The following is a 24829-nucleotide window of genomic DNA, read 5'->3' as shown; positions in this document are numbered from 1 at the left end:
AACACTGGGGTTTATGGTTTATTAGATAGGTAGGTAATAGGATTGTCTTCACTGTCGCAATGGGATCTACTGTATTGACAGTGAAATGTTGTTATACTTAAATAAATAAATAAAATAAATAAATCATAGCCTTTTGCAAGCGGTTCTGCGCATTCTCAAAAAAATGTGCATACGTATGGATTTTGTAACGGAAAAATAAGTTAACTAGATAATTCTGCTATTTACTACTAAGACTACTATTAAGACTTTCATCTTAAATAAATAATGCATAAAAATATGTAATTAAAATGTGTAAAGAAAGTTAATTAATGGTTAACTTTCGATCTTATACCTATCTACTCCGGAATTAAAGCACTCTATGAACTGTTATGATAAAATCAAGACAAGATTTTTAGATTGCAAGTCCTAAAGGGAAAGGTCAGTGGCCACAAGCTAACTTCTTGTTAACCGTTGCTGCACAATGCACATTTCAGATAGAGGTCGATTCTTATACAAATTTAGACAGTGTCATTCTTGATTGAATTCAACGGAATGCAACGGCCTATCCGTTTGAACAAGGTACGTCATTTACGTCCGTTTATAAAAACTGCATCAAAATCGGTTCAGCCAAACGCGAGATAATCGCGGGTAAACATAATAGGTATAGATGACATTGAGAACCTCCTTTTTTATGTCGAGTAAAAAATAATCGGTCACGAATATTTTGGATGTTGTCTACTCGCAGTAAGTATCGGATTCTTGACTTGATTGGGATTGGAAAATCATAGATTTTTTTATCATCATAATCATCAGAAAACAAAATTGCACAAGGAAAATCAACAGATAAATGACTGCTCATGGACATGTCGTGACTAATTTATGAGGTAGATAAATAATTGCAGCCAAGAAGACCATTATTTTTTTTATTTAGATCTTTACGATCAGGAGTCTTCGTTATATTACTTATTTTTTATTCGTTTATTAAACATAATCTACAAGTACCTATGTTCTTATTGTACGGGTATTGTCATCTTTGTGATAACTCGGTATCGCAAAATATATATATTTATATATATTTTATAAATTGTACCTGTATTCATCCCAATTTTCACAACTCCGTTGTTGCGAACTGAAATGATTTCTTCGAAAATAACTGCAAGGTCAATAAGCCACTGATTGGATATTTTTGAAATTGATTGAGTTTTATCATTTCATTTTATATTCTTGTGTTACACTCTGGCGAGTTTCTTCACGATTCACTTAGCGGAAATAGCTTATGAAATAATAATGAAACGACAAGTTACTGTTTATTGATCTCTTTATTGGATATCGCCGGTACAATAATATCTGATCAATTTAAAATGCATATTAATGTATCACTTCGTAATGCCGAAATATTTGTACACAGGACAACAAACGAAAAAAGTATTTAAAAAAGAGAAACGCTTAAAAAAATATAAGACGCTAACGCTTCTACTTTTTGTCTGGTGTGCTAGAATCATCTCATTCAATAGAATTTATGTTTGGCGTAGGTTCTCACAAGCCATCACATTGGCGACGATATGTTGACTGTTATTAATCGTCATAAATCGATTCATAAAGTCATCAATGCAATACGACAATGTGTTATGATGTACGTTCTATACTTTTAATATTGCATACGCCCAAGACGTTTATTACATTGTATTTTAAAACAAGTCTTGAAACACTAGTAGGGAATCATTTAAAATTAATCTTAAACTATATTTTAATCTCTTAAAAACTCCAACTTCGTATACACGCAATGAAATAATGCTGCTAAAAATGAGATTTAAGTATTGTGACAATAGTAATGTTGCCACACGGGCCAGCGCCGCTGCAATTATACACCGAACCATGTGATTGCAACGGGCATTTTTTTTTTTAATTTTATAAATTCACAACGGTCATTTTATCACGAAATTGCTATCTTATAAAAGTCGTCATAAGAAATTAGACTATGTCCAATCAACAACCTCCAACTTGGCCTTCGTTGCAAAGTTATACAATGCTCAGAAGAAAAAAATATGAATTTCTCATGAACGAGTCAGCGGCACATTTGGTCACGTGGCGGTTATTTTCTTCTTAGAATTCATTTCGCGAACATTGTCCTTCATTTAAATTTCGCTGATTTTAATACTATTCAATACTACCAGATAACTGACTAGGGATGTAATATTAAATGTTTATCCTATACTAAAAGAGATTATTTGTAGATAACTTGTCAAATATGCCACGTGGATTTTACTTTTGCGATGTCTCGTTCAACGAAATTAAATGAAGTACAAGTGCATTTGATTTTAAGGTCACACACCAAATAAAAAATAGAATAATACGTTCAAAAGTACATATAAAATGAAATTTCACACTCAGATCATATCACTTAAAAACGAAAGAATTGAAAAACATAGATAAATAGTCTATACATACAGTATTTTGTTACATACTTATTATGTAAGTTAACACATATCACGGGTCTGTCGAATGGTTAAATGAGAACTAACTTCTAAGATATCTATAGGCGCCTATCTAAGCTAAAAATTAGTTTGATAAATATTCCATACACGCTATACTCGACTTAGTTCTAAATCAGCAACTTATCACATCCATCGACCAATCCGGAGCCACAGTAATGGAAACATTTCACTAAACATCGAATCACTCGCAATAATGGGGTTGAATATGTACTTTCTACATTCACTGGCTATTTTATATAAATAAGAAGGAATTTAAAATTTATTCACAATAATATTCGAATTCGTATATAAGAAAGTAATCGCGTACACTTATAGCGCTCTAATTTACTTCGAACATTAGTAAGTACTTAAACGAATCAATTACTTACGACGTCCCATCACTACAACGAGACGCATAACATGTTTTTATCTTATGAAGTAGGAGATAATTCCGAGTCAGAGCGATAGGATAATTCATCGTTAGTTTCACGAGTGACCGTGAACATTTAACCCACACCGAACACTTCACACGTAGCCATTCTTCGACCTAAATAGGTCAACACTCGAGCACATTTTAGCGGTCGTCAAGGTTTTAAAGCCACACTACACTACGCTCAAGTCATGTCGGCGCCCCTCGTTACCACTGGGGGTTGGGGGGCAGGTAGGAATCGGGGGCAGGCGCGGGCGCGGGCGCGGGCCCCGGGGCGGCGTATGGCGGCGCGGCGCCGGCCGGCCCGTAGCCGTAGTACCCCGCGCCGCCGTAGCCACCGTAGTAAGCCGGATTGGGGTACGCCCCGTAGCCCATCCCGTACCCTGCTAACAAACACAATTGATATAATGCTTAATTCAACACAACATACATCTGTTTCCGCAATTTATTACACCGATCTTGTCGCGACGAGGAAAAATGTCAAATGGATTTTGTGAAAAATATTATTGGCAGGTAGTTGCTAATTGCTCATAAGACAGGCCCCCTTAATTGATATTTATTGTCCGTGGTGATAATCTTTTCTTAAACCTTTATCACCTGTCATCTGCTTTGCAATGGAGGGAAGTCGAACCTTAATTTCGAACTCCTCCTATGTTCTTCTGATTAATTTCGTTGCGGGTCCAATGACAGTTTAACTTTCCCCCGCGACAAACTTGACCTTCATTGGTTGGGTTTTTGTGGCGGTCAAGCTGTAGATCCTGGCTACACAGGAGTTGCAGTGGTGGGAACGAGAGGTGGGAATAGTCCCGTGGTAATAAACACAAATGGTAAGTAAAATTTATATTACAATATTCAAATCAGAAATGAGATCCGTGAACGAACTAAAGTCGCTGACATAGCCCGACGGAATAGCAAGCTGAAGTGGCAACGGGCAGGGCACGTAGTACGCAGAACTGACGGCCGATGGGGCATCAAGGTTCTGGAGTGGAGGCCGCGTACCGGAAAACGCAGCGTGAGACGTCCACCCACAAGGACCGACGACATCATAAAGGTAGCAGTAGGAAGGCGCTGGACGCAGGCCGCTACCAACCGGGCAACATGGAAAGCATTGGGGGAGGCCTATGTTCAGCAGTGGACGTCCTATGGCTGAGATGATGGTGATGACATTACAATATTCAAAGACTTCTATCGACTTTACCATGCTGCTTTATTGCGCATCTAAGTTATAATCGAGTATCAAAAGTCTAAACTAGCTGATAAGTATCAGATTATGTCGATTGCGAGCAAACGAAATTAGATGTGGTGCAAGCCCACGGATTATTTTAGGTAACTGCACAGGGGAAACAGGTTGTCTAGTCAGTAAAATTTAAATCTTTGGTGTTATTCAGGAAAAAAGCCTGTTATAGCCCTGTATTAGAATGTTATTACCAATACTCTGTATTATAATCGAGTATCTATACAACTAAAATATATATTTTAACTTACCAGGATATTGGCCATAAGGAGCATCAGGCGGAGCGTTGGCAGTTGGATAAGGCTGGCCGGGGGCCATAGGTGCTTGCGGATGCGGCATGCCAGGCATCGGGCCGGGCAGCCCGGGCGCCTCGTGACCCATGCCCGCGGGCAGAGGCTGCGGCTTCCCAGGAATCACGTGCCCACCGTGCGGGTACGACATTCCCACCAGTCCCGCTTCGGGAGACAGCCCCATAGGCGGCCGACTCATCAACCTCTGGGACCCAGAACTCTCTATCGGCGCCACCGGGGCCGTCTGCTCGGGCTTTCTCGGCTTCGGCACGTTGTTACTCGTGGGCCCGAGCAAACTGGACACGCTGTGCGACATCCCCGCGCCAGCCGCGGGCTGCCTTTCGCTAATTTGAGATTCGATCGCGTCCGGTTTGCTCGGAGATTTCTTCTTCTTGCTCTTCCCTGGTCTCTCCTCGCTGTTCGGCGAGTACGACTGCGTTATGTCGTCCAAATTTCTGCGGAAATCGGGCAAGCTTTCCTTCGTTAGTGTACTGGCAGTTCTTTCTAATTGAGTCAAGGAGGATTCCGTCTGCGGTCGACTACCGGGACGTTGATGCCTGTAGTTCTTTAACAAATTGATCTTTCTCTCCACAGGCTCCATGCCGTGCGAGTCTAGTTGCTCCATTGTGGGCTGTTGCGGCGCCATACTGCTAGATTCGGGAGCGTTATCTTCACTCATTTTATTTGTATTTATATTTTCTAAGGCCTCCTCTGTAGGCAATTTTTCATCAGTTGTTAGCACAAGAGGTTCATTTGATTTTTGCTCACTTTCACTTGTTGGCGTTTCTTTATTCACAGATGCACTTGATCCGTTTTTATTCGATTGTTTACTAACACTATCTTGAGGCTTGGATTTGGATGATGGTTTTGTATTATTCTTACTATTTGATTCTTCCTCATCACTGTCCAAAACCTGAGTATCATCTTCAGAATCTATGTCCATTTTTGTAGCGTTGGAGTCACTGTTCTGTTCTGTATCAGACTTTTTAATTTCTTTGGGTATCTTGGTTATACTGACCGACCCTGGGAGAGTAGGTCGCAACAGTCGTCCCGGATTGACTGGTGATCTAGGCCGCATATTAGAAAATCCTCTCAGGTCGCCCAATCTGTTTCTGATTTCAGCTATTTTCTGTCCTGGCAACATCGGACGCACCATTTTGTTGTGGCCAATTGGTCTTGACATCACTCTTTGATAGCCTGGTCTAGGGCCTACTTTAGAGGTAATTGTGATAGCCGAATTGTTCTTGAGTGAGCCTGGTATGTTTGTAGATGACGGTCTACTGCCTAATACTGCAATGAAAAAAAAAACAAAATTATTATAATTTTAAGGCACAACACGAAAATGTTAAGTATTATAAAATGTAGTTTTTACATACCTTTCTTTCCTACAGGACTGTCCTTGTTATCTCCGCCCTTCTGACCCATGCCCTTGAAGGAGGTCTTGATAGCGATGATTTTGCCCGACTCCAGTTGCATGTAGATGCCCTTAGGCGACTTCAGCACCATCACCCGCTGACCCGCTTTCAGCACTATGTTAGTCTTCTCGGCAGAGTTGGTTGGTATCACCACATCTATAGAAAAAAGGTAAGTATTAACATCGAATTATAGAAGTTATAATAAAACGATCATTTACTAGTTAAACCTAAACTCTTGGAACGTAAGGAATGAAGAAATAAATAGGAGAAGTTAAAAGAGTACGAGTCACGGGACTACTCCCACCTCTCGTTCCTACCATTACCAGGGTACAAGCGTGAACCGTAGGCATTTGTACATCAGTGGACGACCTTATATACTTTATGTTCATCAGTGATTTAGAATATTAACGGTGAAAGAATTTTTAGATCGGTCCAGTATTTTCGGAGACTATTCAATGCAAACAAAGGATCAAATATTTCCTGATTATAACATTAAAACGGGACCTCTCAACTCCTGTGTAGCCAGGATCTACAGCTTGACCGCCAATAAAAACTCCACCAGTGAAGGTCAAGTTTGTCCCGGGGGAAAATTAAACTGACATTGGACCCGCAATTTCATCAGGAGAACATTGGAGAAGTTCGAAGTTTAGATTCGAACATTAGCTAACATTAGTGTAGATCAGGGGTTCCCAATCTTTTTCATCCCGCGGCGCAACTACATACTTAGTAGTTTGTCGCGGCGCCCTACCCTTTGAAAAGATAAAGTCGAAAGACGGGCGGGTGAGGTAGGGTATAGATAAGAGAACATCGCGCAAGAGAACAAAGCCACGATCTAAGGTCTTACTCAGAATTACTACGTTATCGATGTATACGAGGATTTCGCCAGATTGGCTCTCAAGCAACGCGACGTAAAGGATTGACTCACGGCGCCCCTCTTTACTTTCGACGGCGCACCAGGTCGCTACGGCGCACACTTTGAAAACCTCTGGTGTAGGTGATGATGAGGCTGCCGTCCGCTGTGCGCACGGTGCGATCCTATGGTGGGCTTCGCTTGTGACTAGTGATGTACAAGGCTCGAGGCTTCCGAGTCCTTTTGCCGAGAGCCGTATGAAGCTCAACGACTCGGAAGTCTTTTTTGATTTCAAGCCTTTTTCGGGGCTCGTCTCGTTTATATGAAGCTTGGAGTCTTTCGCAGAGCTCGAGCCTTTTTGAAAGCCCAGTTAACTTTTGTGTTAAGATCGACCTATTAAATAAAACTGCAGAAATTCTGATACCACAATAAAATACATATTTGAAAAACGTTTTTCACAAAAGGGCACAAATGAAATAATGACTACAAACAATTAGAATAATAACTTTTCTTAACAAAATAAAATATAGGTCCATTTTAAAAATCTCATAATTAAAATCAACGTAGGTGATGTTTTTTTATTTGTTTGAGCTCTTTTGAAGGTTCGAGCTCTTTTCAAGGCTCGAGCTCTTTTAAAGCCTCGAGGCATGGCTCAGAGAGCTCGCAGCTCGGCTAAGCTCGGGGCACCGAGCCTATCGAGCTTACTGAGCCTTGCCATTCCGCCTCGAGGCTTCAAAAATAGGACTCGACGCCTCGAGACTTGTGACATGAATGTAGATGTGTCGGTAGTTACCGAGCGGCAGCGTCATCTCCTGCGCCGACATGCCCTGGCGGCGCCACACGTCGGCGGGGATCCAGCGCGCGCCGTGCTGCATGGGCCGCACGGAGGCCACGGGCCGCTGCACGAGGCTGCGGCGGGCTCGCTTGTGACACGAGTGTGGATGTGTCGGTAGTTACCGAGCGGCAGCGTCATCTCCTGCGCCGACATGCCCTGGCGGCGCCACACGTCGGCGGGGATCCAGCGCGCGCCGTGCTGCATGGGCCGCACGGAGGCCACGGGCCGCTGCACGAGGCTGCGGCGGGCTCGCTTGTGACACGAGTGTGGATGTGTCGGTAGTTACCGAGCGGCAGCGTCATCTCCTGCGCCGACATGCCCTGGCGGCGCCACACGTCGGCGGGGATCCAGCGCGCGCCGTGCTGCATGGGCCGCACGGAGGCCACGGGCCGCTGCACGAGGCTGCGGCGGGCTCGCTTGTGACACGAGTGTGGATGTGTCGGTAGTTACCGAGCGGCAGCGTCATCTCCTGCGCCGACATGCCCTGGCGGCGCCACACGTCGGCGGGGATCCAGCGCGCGCCGTGCTGCATGGGCCGCACGGAGGCCACGGGCCGCTGCACGAGGCTGCGGCGGGCTCGCTTGTGACACGAGTGTGGATGTGTCGGTAGTTACCGAGCGGCAGCGTCATCTCCTGCGCCGACATGCCCTGGCGGCGCCACACGTCGGCGGGGATCCAGCGCGCGCCGTGCTGCATGGGCCGCACGGAGGCCACGGGCCGCTGCACGAGGCTGCGGCGGGCTCGCTTGTGACACGAGTGTGGATGTGTCGGTAGTTACCGAGCGGCAGCGTCATCTCCTGCGCCGACATGCCCTGGCGGCGCCACACGTCGGCGGGGATCCAGCGCGCGCCGTGCTGCATGGGCCGCACGGAGGCCACGGGCCGCTGCACGAGGCTGCCGTCGGCCGTGCGCACGGTGCGGTACGCTGTGGTCGGCTTCGGTGCAAGCGCCGCCTTCTTTTCTAGCTCGTATCTGGAGTATTGGACGGTCAAAGTGCTTTTATTGGCAAAATGACAGTTACGGACAAAATTAGGGCTATCGTTTTTATACTTAATAGTTGGCACCCCTGGCGATTGACAGGACCTTACTCAACAGTGGCGCCATCTTGATGAGTGCAAATGCGATAGTCCTCCTACAACTTTAGCACTCACCAGTTGGTGCCACTGTCTTCGCTACTAGCAAGTGACAGGACCTTACTCTACAGTGGCACAAACTGGTGAGCGCTAAAACGATAGCCCTCATTGATATGACATTTTTTACAAAATCGCATGTACTACAATTAAAACTTGACGTGACATTATCCAAGCTTAAAAATCGTGTCATCTTTACTGAAAGAATTTGCAATTAAAAATGCTATTTACTGTAAAAAAAACTGTATGTTTAAATAATTAGTTTTGTAATACACAATGGCCAAAGGGCTGCTATCCAGTGCCACGCAGGTTAGGAATGACAAATGACAACCCAGGAATAAACTCCAAAATAGCGTGCGCGGTAATCGTATGCGTATTTAATACTAACTTTTGCCCGCGGCTTCACCCGCGTGAAATTTCGTTTTTCACAAATCGTCATAAATTATAGCCGTTATCCTGGGTTATAAACAATAATACTGTAAAGTTTCATCAAAATCCGTTCAGTAGTTTTTGCGTGAAAGAGTAACAAACATCCAGACATCCACACAAACTTTCACATTTATAATATTACTAGGATAGTAGGACTAAATAACTTTGTTTAAAATTATTATAGAAACATAAATGCAAGTTGAGTGTTCAGTGTTTTATTTATGAAATTAGATCTATCACATTCAATGCTACCTAACTATTGTAAAATAATAATATTTTGCTCACCCTCGCTGCGCCAATCGCTTCTCAGCACTAGATAGCTTCTTCTCCTTTCTATCAACCAATAGGGACTCGTGTTGGAAGGGTTCCTTACTAAGAGACTTCCACAGCTGCGTTATGATGCCTTGCATCAACACGTCCAGGTACTTGTCTTTGTACTCGGACAAGTCTTTCGCTTCGGACTCCTAGAAATATCATGTTTAACATTTAAAATATAATGAAAAAAGACAAAATAATGGTTTGACCACTGCACTTTTTTAGCTAATTAATAAATCATTAGGTCATTTCTGCAGGAGCACAACCATCTCTAAATTATTCGAGTCAAATGGAGGAATTGGCCTAATGGAGTGGCCACGCTAGCCAGGTTGGGAAGGCCTGATGTATGGATATTTGTAACTGAATCGCTTTTTACGATATCTACTGGAAGAATAATGAATAAATGTTTAGAATTTAGTAGTCACTGTTATGAAAAAAAGTATGCTTTAGTTTTTCTTGGTCTCTTTCTAAATATTGAAAAAAGCTGCAGACAAAAACATACCTTCTCATCATTATCGAAGCACAGATTGGTGATTTCCTTCATCGATAGCACCGCGTCTGGGTTGCACTCGTCGACCACGCGATCGGCCATGCCTTGCTTGTTGATCTGTCTGTCATAGATCTTCTTCTCGAGGCACCAGTCCATCACGAACCGGTATACGAAGCATGGCTTCTTTTGGCCGTATCTGAAAATGTGGGTTGGTAATTTATATGATAAGATGAGCCACCGAAATAATATCAAACAATCAGAATGATGGAAGAAGTTGACGACTTCACTACTACTGTAAGTCAGTGAGGTTTACAGTAGTAGTAAACCGTAAATAAATAATTAAGTAGTAGCGTTATAGTAATGCAAATATGGGAAAGAAGTAGATCCTATAACTACTACGGTGGAACCTAATCTGTACAGAGAGGGTTAACACGGTAAACGCCACGCGGGGAACACATAACCTCTAATAATATTATAGTTATTGAATATTTTTAGTAACTCGGCAGTCAAAAGATTTAATTATTGTGTACAGCGCTTGCAGTTACATAGTGCCCGACTAAACTAAAATGAGAAAACTTCAGAGATTTAGGCATTCAGGAACACAGCTCAAATTCAGCTTTGATAATGGATAATCTATTTAACATACCTGTACACTCGACACACAGCCTGCGTGTCGTGGCAAGGGTTCCAACTGGCGTCGAACACGATGACTCGATTGGCGCCCACGAGGTTAATACCGAGCGAGCCGGCGCGCGTCGACACAAGGAACAAGTAAACGTGTGGGTTCGCGTTGAACTCATTTATCAACTTCTCGCGTTCTAACGCGTGTGTTGAGCCGTCCAGTCCTGGAAATAACGAAATTTTTAATACAATAATGAATACATAAACGCTTTATATATGAGTTCACATTACATAAGTCTTTATTCTGAAAACTTTCTTTTTTGTCATTGTCCTACAAGTTTTACGTAATAATTATGCAATCACTACTTACGATAGTAATTGGTATTTCTCTCCCATAAGCAGTTAGTCCCGGGAATGTAATTTCGTTCTAAGAAGTCTTCAATTAAATTCAGGGTGAACAAACTTTGGCTGAAAAGAAGTAACCTATCGCCCATTTTGATGCTTTCATTCAGTATGTAAAAGAACAACTCCATCTTAGCAGAGTTCTCTATGACCCCGGGTATGTAATCTTTCAACAGATCAGCTGCCCAATCGTAGGTCATTTCTTCAGCTTTCTTCACCATCGCAAGTTCTTCCTCTCGATTCGGTTTTTCTTCCTTTTCACTCTCTTCTGACTCCGAGTCATCGTTATTTTTTTCTTTCGAGGTCTTTCGGTCTTTCCTTCCTTTCGCTTTCGGACGACCCCTGCCTTTCTTCTCCGCTGGTTTTTTACCTTCCTTCCCCTTTCTTGGCCTTCCCCGTCTAGGAGGCTCATTTTCAGACTCGGACGCGTCGCTTTTCGCTGCGTCTGCCTTTGCGTCCTTTTCTTTCTTCTTAGGAACTTCAGGTTCCTTAGCCAAAGGACTTTCAATATGATTCGCTTTCTTACCCTCATCTTTTACAATTTTCTTCGTGTCCAAATCTTCTATCTTCACTTCACCGTCGGATTCGGATTTTATTTCTTGTTTTTCTTCTGCTTTAAGTTTGTCAACTTCTGTTTTTAGTTCGGTTATCGGCCATGCCGTCACTGGGCTTCCAGAACTGGCACTTCCTAAAGGCGGTTTCGTTTCAAGATGAGGTGGGAAGGGATATTGCGGAGGATAGCTACCATTAGAACTCTCAGCCTGACCAGCTTGGAAGCCAGATGCTGAAGTATTCGCCTGGTAACCGAAGTTCGGATCTCCATAGGGTGGGTTCGAAGTTTGCGCAATACTCGGTTCTGGTTTAATTTCATTAGCCGGATAGGCGGGAGGCATACCATGTGCATTGGGTTCAGTTTTGATGGCCTGGGGCACCATGTTGTTACTCATTTGATTAGGAGGACCACTGTTAGGATAACCAGGGTAGTTCGGAGGCTGGTTCTCGTACTGATTGTATGGTGCAGCATTAGGCCCGTATGAGGAACCGCCAGGGTAGGGACCTCCCTGGTAGGATGGATTTTGATATTCTTGCGAAGGCTGATTTGGCGGAAAATTCCCTGGTGTAGCATTTGTGTTGTAATCTGAGTATCCCGGTTGATTGTAACCTGGATATGGTGGCCTCGGCTGGCCCGAATAACCTTCTTGGTTATTTTGATACGGTTGCATTGCATTCCCAGGGTACGCTTGATCATGTTGGGGCGTCTGGTTATAATTCGGTGGATACTGCTGTGGAGTATTATTGAAATCAGCCGAAGGGTTAGCTCTGTAGTCCTGCGGCTGTTGGTTACTGCCTTGAGGGTATTGTGGGTTGTTGTAATAGCTCGAGTTTCCATAGAAGTTTCCATTTCCCCAGTAGTTTTGGTTGTATCCACCTTGCTCGGGGTTATTTGGTGGGTATTGATTGGGGTAGTTATTTCCGTAGGGCGGTTGCTGTTGGTAGTAGTTGCTGTCGTAATTTTGATTGTAGCCTTGGTTTGGTGGGTAGTATCCTGGGCCCGGGTTTTGGTAGTTAGGGTAGGGAGGGTAGGGCCCGGATTGCTGATCAGGTCGGTAGGCGTTGGGCGGGCCATAGGGACCGTTAGGCGGATATGCTGCGTTACTGAATGACCCAGGGTCTGGCCGAGGTGCCATTGAGCCTGTGGTCGTGTTAGGCGGAATAGTTGCTGCTGGTTTTTTGGGTGCGCCCTGCAAATACAAACAAAAATAGCCATATTGTCAACTGCAATACATTACACATAGAAATTAACTAATTCATTGATAAAAAATATGTGTTTACCCGTGGTTTAGCTGCTCTTCTGGTGCTCACCGCCTTACTTTTCGCGCGGCCGGCCTTGGTCACTCCGCCGATTTCCTCCAAGTCCAAATCTTCTTCAATAGCTGCGTTCACTTCGCTCCGCTTTTTGAGGAAGTTGTACAACACGTCTGGGTGATTCCATATCTGTAGATTACAAATATTTAACATCTATACTAATATTATAAATGCGAAAGTAACTCTGTCTGTCTGTCTCTCTTTCACGCCTAAACCACTGAACCGATGAAATTGAAATTGATGAAATTTGGCATAGAGATAGTTTGAGTCCCGGGAAAGGACATAGGATAGTTTTTATCCCGGTTTTTGAAACAGGAACGCGCGCGATAAAGTTTTTCTGTGACAGACAAAATTCCACGCGGGCGAAGCCGCGGGCGGAAAACTAGTACGATATAAAATAAAATATGGATGGATGGATGCAGCAGTTGTTTAAAATTTACACAAACGAGTGCTGGCCCGCTAGACAAATGACAATACCTGACAGTTGTGATTCCGAATTAGCCTTGGTCTGGCCATTTTGTCATGGCTACTTCGCTACATGAAGAGATATCGAATATAAAACTGTCACGTTTTGTAACTTGTTTTGGGGTGCTGGCCACGCCCTATATTACATGGAAACCTTTTTTGTTATAATACACTCGGCATCAAATAAATCGCACCTCCCGCGACAAGCACTTTTCAAACGTATGCATCCCCACTTCCCACCAACATTGGTACCATTTGAAGGCCTAGTTCTAAACTTCATTTCATGAAAGGAAAGGTTTTTACCCCAAAAATGTGTCTTTACAAGGATCCAGTCACTTCTTCAAAAAATAGGTAGTTACGCTATAGCCATTTTTTATGACTATAAAACTGTTAAGTTGGGATTAATCGCTATCCATCTGTTATAGAGGACACATGAGATCTTTATTTGGTTTTATAACCATAAAAATTGGTCTAATTGATCCCAGAGGTGAGCCCAAAGTGAGGTCTATTTTCAAGTCACATTTATGGTATATGTTAATCATTTATTGTGAAATGAAATGTATTTTTCTTTAAGGATATTTATTGGGCTTTCAAATAACACCAATATTGTTGGGGTACCATGATTGCGTCAGAAGAAAATCTTTAAAGTTCGCGTCGCGGAAGGTGCGGTTTATTTGATGTTGAGTGTATTTCGATCATGTTTTATGATTTCAAAAATGTTTCATACCTTACAACAGATAGCGAAAGCTTTCAGAGGGTTAGGCACAGCCGTAGAGCGGACCACTTCGTTCATGAACCGGTCGTATAGTTTCCTTTGTAGAGGCGTCATGCGCACTAAGAGCACATATTCTTCCTTCTGCGGTAGTGTTGACTGCAGCACTGCGTGTGATCTCCTGTTTACATAAAGAGATTAAACGGTTTATGTATTTGAAATTATGTATGTAAGGTCACCTCCAAAAGACAGACGAGATTTAAGGGACAAATAAAACATCTTAAATTAATTCGTTTTAGATAATACAGCCATATTTTTAGAATGCTAGTTTTCGAGATTTTTTGATGTTATGTCGGGTGAACCCGAAGTGCTCAGTGCGGTCCGGAGGCATGGCATCGATCATGCCAGACAGTGCATCCGTGTACAAGGACGTCACGTATGTAAATAATGTGAAAATGACAGAGGGCCGATAAACCAAAAAAAAAAAATTACATTTAGTTTGTTAGGAAAATTAAAAACAGAAATTTAGCCATTTTTTTTTAGTTTTAATGCTAGGGTCCAATTTTTTATAATATAATTACAGTAGGCGCGCGAGTTCATGTCCATCCTGAGGATGCGGTAGTGCTGTTACGTAACTAATTATGCTAATGTCGATATCGATAATTATTACCAATTAAGTAGGTCAACCTTATCTACTTATTCCATATTTTTTGCAACTTATAAGTAAGTATAAGTAAATAAATAAGTAAGTAAGGCCCCGATGGACATGAACTCGCGCGCCTACTGTAGATGCCCTATTAAAATTTCGTCTGTCTTTTGGAGGTGACCTTATATTATCCTAAACGACGAAATATGCCACGTCACAAAGTGTTGCACTTTGTGACGTCAATCGGAACTTCACCGCATCAAACGTAATTATTTGTTTGATTAACAAATATCGATGGCTCCTACGTATAAAGGCGAAACTGCCGCTTACGCCTTTTTCCAATTATTTAAGCAATGATTTTGTATAGTTTGTAGGGCCATACATTTATCTAAGTAGAGTTGAAGTTAGTTGAAGTAGAGTTGAAGAGCACGTCGAGAAGAAAAGATCTCCAAAGTTTAAAGTTTATATTGTAGTAAAATACTGACAGAGTTATCGTGGCAAATCTTTTCTTGAGTAGTAGTGTTACGTGGGATGGTTGTTGACGTACTGAGTTATAATAAAGAAAAATACTTAAAATAGTAACTAACGCGCGCCCAGAAAGTGGGACGCAAACGTAAGCGGAAAAGTAAGTGCAATGTACGATGGCTTGCCCGTACATATTGGCAACCCGAAAAGAAAATAAGATGAACTAGGAAATATAACTATCAAGATTAAGATATGCCATTACAAAGCAAACAATTTTTTAAATACTAATTGTCAAAAGTAAAAGTAACGTGGTTCTTCTTTGGTGCCGCAGTAGCAGGCGTTGGAGGCCGGGACTCGCGGGGGCGCGGCGCCGGCGGCTGGGCTGGGGCTGTGTGTTCTTGACCCACCCCGTAGTGTGTCTTCATTTCTTCCAGTTCAAATGCTTCATTTGTATGAGTTGTTATGCCGTTGTGCTTGATACGGTAATAGTTGACAAGTTTTCTGGTAATCCATACACTCATTCCAATTATTGCGGCACTGAGGAGTGCATAGCATATGGTGTATTGATGAATGTCGTGATTGGAAATGGTTGTGGGTAAAACTTCGTTTTCGTGCAGAGAATGTAGTCGCTCGTCAATTTCTTGAAGTTCAGTATCATGTGTTTCTCGGAGTACTTTCCATGACACATTATGGCGAGTTAATTGGATAATGTTGTTTGCCGTAGAGTTGAGAGTTGGGATTTCGGAGTAGTGGTCGATGTTAATAATTTTGCTGTTGTACTCATTGTGCGAGTGAATAGTGAAGTCCTTGGATTGTAATACACATCCTTGCGCTAGGTTTATTATTCCAGATGACGTCATAGAGTGCGACGTCACGTCAAAGTTGCAAACCGTGCGCAAAGTGCAAGCCTCGCAGCAAACGGCCAGCCAGCTGTTCGGTTCGTGTAATTCGATCCAGGCGTCATTGCACGACGCTGGCCTGACGTCACAAGTTGTCCCCGAGCTGTGACTCAATAACTTAGCCTCGCACGGAGCATTGTAGTTATGCAAGTTGAAAATAGGCACATTTTTATAACATAAGTAATTATCTGTTTTGACTTGAGTACACAACTTCAAATCAGTTTCTGTAACAGATATGTAGGTGTTCTTGTGGAAGTTGACAGCAATGTATTGAGATTGCAAGTTTATAATTGTTGTACCCTTTTCAGTCTTGACAGGCAGTGGAATCATCTTGTAGATGAGGAAATCTTCGTCTGAAGTGAGTGGAATGTGAACTTCAAACAAAAAGTAATCTGAAGTAACTCTTGCTTTTGCGTACAGTAGTTTGTAGACTGTTTTGATGTCTTCTCTTATGTTTTCCACAGGTAAGGTTAATGATTTCGGCAATTTTCCAGAAATGTCATTAAGTTGGTCAATCAGGTTTACTGGAGTAAGTAAGTGCACGTCCATATGTCCTTTATAGACGTCTGTGAGCGTGTCGAATAGCATGTCTTGCATAACTCGCATATTTTTTATGAGTAAATATGCCGTCAGTGACGCTGAGTTGAAGTAACTAGTGGCCATCATGGCTTCCATAGTTGATTCGATCTTGGCTAAGTTGGTGTCAGTTTGGTTCATGTAGCCTTCCATCATGGAGACTTGGCGATTTATGTTGTCTTCAGTTTTCTTTAGCACCTTGTTTTCGAGTTCTACAATCGAAGTTTGATTTTTTACCAGAGTAAGTAAATAGTTTTCATTGTTTTGTAAGGTTTCAATGTCCTTTTGGTACTTGTCAGCGAATTGTTGATCCAAAACTCCAAACAAGGTGTTAGCGATACTGCCAATGCCGTTGATCAAGCCTCGTTTTTTCCGTTCGTAGAGGTGTTTATGCGGCGCTAACAGAATCATGTTGTAAAAGTCAAGAAGTTCCATTTCGTGTGATAATTGATCTAAAGTTGTTTTGCAGTATCTGGGATCCGTTTTGTCACACAGATCGCTTAAACCTTGAAGGTAAGTTTTGAGTTGGTCAACTTTAGTCCAATAATTAGTTAAGTTGTAGTACATTTTTGCTCTAATCTATAACGTCAGTAAGAAAAAAAAAATTTTTTTCCATTAGATACAAAATAAAATTTTTGGCAAATAGGCGTATGTGCAAAACTACGCCACGTATAAAGCCCAATCATACGATTCGTCAATCTATACGAGTAGTTGCTTACATAAATACATATTTTTTATAATCCAAATCTTAAATAAAGCCATGAAAATATTTAGCAAATTGTTTTATTTATAAATTATGACACATTATATAGTTATTTAATTTTTAGCGTTAAGAGTCGCATCTCAAACTAATTTGAAAATTATAAATAACTTGAAAAAATCGAACTGCCTAAGGCATCGTGGGTTCAATTCCCGCTTAGGCAGTTCGATTTTTTCAAGTTATTTATAATTTTTAAAAATATGACACATTATGTTAAAAGACCTAACTAAATCTCGAGCACAGTATATGGGCGTATTTGCGTTAAAACGCAATAACGATACATTAAACAACTTTTTCTAACTGATTTATTATTGATATAGCACATGATAACAATTAAAATAATTACATGCATAAATAAAGAGAGTAATCGCTTAAAATATTATATTTATGTTGTCATTTAAGTCTCTTTACGTTGAACAATATACATGAAATTATAGAAATGTGACGACGTAAAAGGGCAATGCGTAAAATCTCAAAATATATAAGAAAAATATAAAAATTTATAACAGCAGTAGCAAAAGCATTACATGTTAAGGCTAAATGTGAAATTTCATTAAATTCGTTTTAGTAGGTCAGAAGATATGACCCAAAAATATGGTTCTGGCCACTAAAATGGCTCTCCTGTAAAATTTACTTTTTTCACTTACGCCAGTATACGTAGGAGCCATCGATATACGTGTCCAATATTTTTGAATTATGTAATTGACGGACTTTTTTAGGATACTAGCCTATTTAGTGGGCTAGAGCCATCGGGGTATTTTAGCCGCGATTCAGGGGACTCCTTTAAAAACTCCCACACGCTGGGGCTAAATTATTATATCTTACCGTTGCACGAAACCGACGAGTAGCGAGTGAAGAACGTGCGCCCTATAGCGCATGAGTCGTATGTCCTGCGGCGTGGAGTCTATGCACTGCCCGTTTTGAATGGGCCGCTCGAACATGTTGCAGAATTCAGTCTTGCTGCCCAGGTAGTTAGGACGGACGAAGTCCACCATGCACCAGTATTCGAGCAGGTTGTTTTGTAATGGGTATCCTGGAAAAATATTAAATAATTAAAGTGGTGACAACCTACGTAGCATAAATAAATGTGTGAAAGGGACAAAACAGATAATATTATGCACCTCCAGTGTAGATATTTAACAACCTAAGATTATAAAGGGTAGGCCCATAATGGTCTAAAGGTAGAATGGCAACAGTTGAAACAATGTACAACTTGCGTGTCTGTAGGAAATTTGAGTGACGGAGTTAATAATTTATAAATTAACAACACTAATATTATGTATTACATAACTTTAATTAATGTAGCTGATCATGTTTTACAACATGTTACATCAGTATACTAGGTCAATACGCACATATTTTTCGTTATTACATACCTAATCATAAAAACTGTTCATATTCATTTCATTAAATAAATTAATAAAACATAGCCTTAAATCGCTTATTAATCCTTCAAGGCCCGCGAATCTAGACACAATAGATAATCAATTGTTATAACATTAATTAATGCCGTCTGGGACTCAAGCGGTTAAAATTGCCTTAAACTCTGTAAAATACCTACCAGTGAGTACAACTCTTCGCTTAGTCCTCATTTGTTTCAACGCGTAAGAAATATTGGAATGAGAGTTTTTAATCCGATGGCCCTCGTCGCAAATAACCAGGTCAGGACCCGGTTTTACCAGGGCTTCGTACATTTCTGAAAAAAAAAACGTATACATGAATAATAAAAAATATTTAATACACCATGACCTCAGTAAAAGCGTCAGATAAGCAGCTGCTACAAACACAAGTATTGGGAGAACTAAGAGGATGTATCTTATTGTTGAGGAATACAGTGACACTTTCTTTCCAGCAGTTCCAGCAGTAAAAATCATATCGGTTTCTGAATAACAACGTGTTGCCACGATAGAAATCAGCGGCTATGTATCTTTATATGAAAGAAACAAGTTTTGTCGGGTATCTATCGACCGTAATTATATGCAGCCTGTAAAGGACTTGAGCTCAACGCCTACAAACATTACTATGAGGTCTCACAGAGCGCGTAGACGCACAGGGTGATACACGAACCAATCACAGAGCTCTATTCAACGCTGTGCGTTCGATTTGCTGCATTTGCTTAAGTGATTAAGCAAGCATCGTCGTGAATATGGGCGTTATTTGTGTAATTTATTATAGTTACCATCTAAAAGCTTCTTATCCTCATCATTTGGAGTATCTTCTTTCTTGTCATCTTTCTTCACATCGTCTTTCAAATCTGCGTCAGTTTTCACATCAGCATCGTCTTTGGACTCCTCCGAGGCTTTTGTTTGATTCGTTACGTCTGAACTCTGAAAACATGGAACCAATGATTTGAGAGGTTACATGAATAATTTCGATAAATTAATGCGATAAGTCACACTAAAGGACATCCAGTCATCAAAATACGTGCCCATCACAACATTTTACAATTCCTTTGTCCAATGACCCCAAGCTACCCATCCTTATCGCTCGCGCGTAATTATATTGCTGTCGCGACTGTGCGACGCGCGCCCGCAGTGAGTGTGCGAGTGCGACAGCAACATAATTACGCGCGAGCGATAAGGATGGGTAGCTTGGGGTCATTGGACAAAATTCTACGTGCTCACGGAGCAGGCTTTAGACGACCAAAAATCAACGCATCACAAGAAGATATTGAGTTACCTGTGTGTCTTCATTTCCAATGTCAAGTTTTTCGTTTTTCTTTTCTTCCTTCTCTCTCTCCGCTTCAGCTTTCAATTCAGCTTTCTTTTTCTTACGAGGTTTTTTGTCCTTTTTCATACTGAGAAGTCTATACAACTCATAACCTATCATAAGCACACCACCAGTGGTGGTCCAGTCCTAAAATTACAAAAAGACGTTGTATATCAAATTTTCTTGGTAACATGAGTTTTATATGAAAAAAATAAAATTCAAATTACCTTAACAACTTTGGCACGCATTTGCAACGTTTTATGACTGTCGTTGAGTACATAAATCGGAAAATTTCTTGGCCTCACTTCTCCATGGGCTGCCAAGGGGCTATTTGTTGCATCCAGAGGGAGCCACATATTAAATTCAGCCACCTGGTAATCATCAAAGAAGTTTATAACATAAAAATATTAACTTAAAGCACATTATTCAACATCACAATGAACAAACAACATAAGTATTCAGTTTAAAGTAATGTACTGTGAATACATACCCAATTCTGTAAAGTATTGATAGGCATAATACACAGCACAGTCTTGGAACTGGTATGTCGCAGGAATATATCACAGAAGGTCACAATTTGCAATGTTTTTCCAAGACCCATGGAATGCGCCAGTATACAACCGAAGCCCGTCGAATTCGAAAACCGTTCCACCGATTCTATGATATTGTCAAAGAGGAACCTCACACCACCAATCTGACGAAGAAAAACAAATAGGTTTTAAAAACGGATACGAGTTTCAAGCAGTGGATAAAACAAAGTTCTAAGGCTGAGTTGCACCACCTAATTACCGTGACCTAACTTTAACGGTAACTATGACGATAATTGGTGCTTTTTGTATGAAGTTTGACAGATTTTTGACGTTAGTCAAATTTAAAGCCTAAGAATTTAATGGTTTTATTCTGTATTGTGGAACTAGGCACATGAAACTTGAACTTTATCTAAGGGCCTATGCATACGATGTTTTTTAAGGGCGTGTGTCGACTCTTATAGGCCCTAATGTTTAAATAGAAATAATAAAGTATAATAAAATATTTTATAACAGAGGTGTAAGTACCTGATGTGGCTTTATGATCCTGGCGATTTGTGGCGCGACAAATATGTCCTCTTCCGTTTCAGGATGACCGATGTTGATCAACACTCGACCTTGCTCGTCGGGAATGTTATATGCATCATTCACATGCAGACCTAAACAATAAAATATGGAGTTAATGCTTGAATCAGAAGTTCGTATGCAGATACAATAATAGTGTAAATAGGGTTTGAGAGACATAATACAAACATGGTTCTTTCACATAAAGACACTTGGGTAGTTAATCCAATCCTCAAGTTAAAGTATGATATATTCTAGTTCAAAACTTTAGCATAAGCAGCAGACTCTATTTAAATGTATGTGTGTAGGCTATGTATGTAATTTGCAAATGGATGGGTTACCACAACTGTCTGTTGTGTTGTTTTCTCGAAGCTTAATAGGCATTGATGGATAGTATAGTGGTAAGTACATAAAAAATCCTATAAATAAAATTTTCATAAAGTAATTAATTATCAACTAAAGTTGCCTACAGTATGAACTTTTTTTACCTGAATTATTAGGATCCTCATCAGCTTCAGGACTAGGCGGAACTTCAGAATCTGACAACATGATGCAGTCGTCCGAGTCTGATGATGAAGATGATGACTCCTCACCACTGCTACTATCAACTATTTCTACAACCTGAAATATAATAGTATGTTGTAATATGCAACATAAAAACTATTATGACATGCAAGAAGACATAAAACGTCATTAATAAGGAACCAACTGAATGCAGGCAGCATCGGACCCATTGTTATGTATATCCTTAGGTAGAAAATAGGAATCAACTAAGACAATAAAATTTCCAGAATAATTTGTCTGAATACTCACCTCTTTCTTATCAGTCTTCTGATCGGGTCTTTTCTGTGGAGCAGACCCTGACGGGGAAGGTTTGGCAACTTTTGTAACTTCTACTTGACCTTGCTTCATAGTGGTCTTCTTAACTTCACCAGTTGGCAGTTTTACTAACACTGTATTAGGGAGACTGGAAAAAACATATTAATTAGTATATTATTATTATTAATGAAAGATTTACAAACTTGGTGTTTCATAAATAAATACTTACTTTAACTTTTGTCCTTGTCCAGATTTCTTTAGAAGGGATGATCCACCTTGTAGTAAAGATAATGTTTTCTGATGGATTTTGTTTTGTCTGTTTATTGCTATTTGTCTTTGTACCTGTTGGAAGAAACAGTCAACACCATCAGAATTCGATTGATTTAAAACATCATAAGATTATTAGAGTATCAAGGCCTGAAGGCAATTGACCGATAGTGACAGGGGAATAAAAGAACCTTTCGAATCCATTTTCCATCAAATTGTTATGATGGAAAAAGGAAAGCCACACAAAGTGGTACAAAAACAATTGTGTGGTGGTTTCCAATTAGTTTCTAATATTAGGCTATTCATACATAATGTGACAAACAAAAAAAATAAGGGTTTTTGTAATTCTTTATGTAAATGTCAACGCGAAATTGTGAACTCTGTCAATTTATAAATAACGCGTAAGATTGTAAACTAACAGTGGGTTAGGTTAGGTTAGATTGTAATCTAACTATGTGAGATTATAATCTGACGGAATTCACAATGTTATGGTGACATAAATACCTCTCTGATGATTCTCTGCTGCTCCTGCACCCTGGCCAAACGCTCAGACTCCTGTCTCTGAGCAGCGAGAGTAGATGCATCCAAGTTTTTCTCATCCATCACTTCTCTGATGTTTCGGCGCACATTTAAAGCATTTACATTTGAATTTGCTTTTTTCTGAAATAGAAATTATAAAGCTGTACATTTCATTTGTTCACATATAATTAGACACAGATTAGCTAAATGTCCTAAACCTTATTATTAGATCTCATTTCTATATTCATTGGAACATTGATTCAATAAATAAATGAAGACACTAACAATACAGTACGAACCCACATGGATGTTCATTACATGCACAAGAATTAAATTGTGGTTACACAAATAAGTACAGAAACATAACTTGGTGCTTTCTAATTGAGAAAGGCTCTATAAAGCTCTTACCTCATCCTCGTTTTCTTCCTTTTTCTCTTCTCCTTCAGCAGTGCTGCCATCGTCGTCCTCCTTTTTAACAGGCTTCACACTTATCTCGCCCATTTCCTTTAGCTTCTCAGTAATATCAAAGTCCTGGCTACTTTCCTCTTGCTTCATGTCCAACAAGTCTTCAGGTGTTTTGTCCGGACATAACTCACCTTCATCCACCTCGGCTATCTCAACATTCTTAGTCAAATCCAAATCTCCTTCATCATTGATGATATCACTGATCGACAAAGTCTTTGGCTCCTCTACAGGCTCAATTTTTGGCTCCACCTTTGGAGTAGGCTCTTTAGGTGGTGGACTCGGTGGCTTCTGTTCCTTAGGCTTACTCTTACCTTGAACTATATCACCAGTAAACGGATCTATGTAGCTTTCATTGTCTTCCTCTAACTCCTGCACAGCATTAGGGTTCACAACAAACTCTTCCTCTGACAAACCGTCACTGTCAGATTTGCTATCATCACTTGAGAAATCACTTAACTCCAAGACGTTATTCCCAACTAGACTCCGAATCGTGATACCTGTGTCCTTCTTCAGTTTTTTCGTGAAATCGTGGAAATTTTTTACAGCTTCCATTTTTCTCTTATGGCTCATAGGTCTCGCACGCGGAGCCGCTCGTCTTCGAGCATTCATAGCAGCCGTCTGAGCGAAGTGAGCTCGCTGTATCCTCGCTATCGTCTCATCGTCATCGCTGTCAACAGAGTCATCAGATCCGTCCTCCTCTTGCAGCCCCGTCATTTTGCTCATTACAGAGTTTGTACCTCCAGCATCACTCATGGTAATCCAAATAACTCAACCTCTACAAGTATATCCGATTCATCTTCTACGCGTAGGTAATACCACGATTTTGCTATCGCCAAAATCGCACTGTAGAACTTAAAATCATAAATAAACCTTTGACAATATACACTGGTTTCATAAATTATATCGTTGTTTCGGCAAATACAAACAGAATCCTATTTTGGGACAATTCTTTGTAACTATCTCACGGGACGCGGCATAACATAGGATGTGCTAAAACGCCGGATAATAACTCAGATTTTCACCAGGTACACTTAACTTTACTGATAAAACATTGATTAGGATTTGTTGTTTGTTTAATTTAATTACAATAATATAATAAAGCCTGCAATTAAATTTTAGGAAGCCATTACTTCCGCAATAAATAGCCTATTCAACTATAGAAATTGTGTATTCGACAAGCGTGTTTACAAAAATCGGAGATAGACGTCACAGAAATACGACGACTTTATAGGTTAAATGCTATAAGGCACACAGTTGCATATCATTTTCTTGTGTCACAAGGAAATTACAATGACACCAATAATTATTTGTCAAAGAAAATGCATCCTTCTTGTTGACAACAATACGGTTAAAGTTACAAGTGTGTTTTTATGCGATGGCAACATTATTGATTTTGTTCAGGGTTGGCAGTTAATCTTTCAGTCTATGGTATTAAAAATAATCGATTGGACTCCACATTCGGTCCATCTATTTACTCGAAATCATGAGTTGCACTATATTTTCAGCAAACGTCTGATTTTCAGGTATAACAAAAAGTTTGGATCTACCGGAGAGAAGCAATTTCGGAAAATTAAATCTGCTGCTGTCATGTTTTGTACTGATTCTGTGGAGCACAGATTACTTATTAGTCTAAACTGTGGAGGATCTGCTGGTAACCCCGCCAGCAGGAGCATAAA

General features: G+C 40.7%; 1 protein-coding gene across 1 annotated transcript; it reads right to left on the bottom strand.

The window, feature by feature from the left end:
• Window positions 1-1279: 1279 nt before the first annotated feature.
• LOC135088576 (uncharacterized) lies at window positions 1280-24404 on the bottom strand. Its single transcript, XM_063983428.1, has 22 exons — window positions 23097-24404; window positions 22674-22829; window positions 22132-22244; window positions 21897-22050; window positions 21572-21704; window positions 21048-21178; window positions 20483-20686; window positions 20220-20363; window positions 19963-20139; window positions 19463-19610; window positions 18845-18979; window positions 18109-18316; window positions 13953-14118; window positions 12728-12889; window positions 10863-12636; window positions 10518-10716; window positions 9884-10067; window positions 9352-9530; window positions 8286-8479; window positions 5784-5978; window positions 4369-5697; window positions 1280-3266 (listed from the first exon to the last, which is right to left on the bottom strand). The coding sequence occupies exons 1-22, from the start codon at window positions 23904-23906 to the stop codon at window positions 3091-3093; spliced, it is 7071 nt and encodes a 2356-aa protein (XP_063839498.1). The 5' UTR covers window positions 23907-24404; the 3' UTR covers window positions 1280-3090.
• Between the last annotated feature and the right edge of the window lie 425 nt (window positions 24405-24829).

Source organism: Ostrinia nubilalis, chromosome 4 (assembly GCF_963855985.1).
Source record: "Ostrinia nubilalis chromosome 4, ilOstNubi1.1, whole genome shotgun sequence".
Lineage (NCBI taxonomy): Eukaryota > Metazoa > Arthropoda > Insecta > Lepidoptera > Crambidae > Ostrinia > Ostrinia nubilalis.
Note: the sequence above shows the minus strand (reverse complement) of the source record. Positions and strands in the feature narration are given on the sequence as shown.

Coding starts and splice junctions, on each gene's coding strand:
- LOC135088576 (XM_063983428.1), bottom strand. CDS start 23,906: ATGAGTGATGCTGGAGGTACAAACTCTGTAATGAGCAAAATGACGGGG. Junction 20,687..21,047: donor GGATCATAAAGCCACATCAG/GTACTTACACCT, acceptor TTTCTTCGTCAG/ATTGGTGGTGTGAGGTTCCT. Junction 18,317..18,844: donor GCGAAGAGTTGTACTCACTG/GTAGGTATTTTA, acceptor ATATTTTTCCAG/GATACCCATTACAAAACAAC.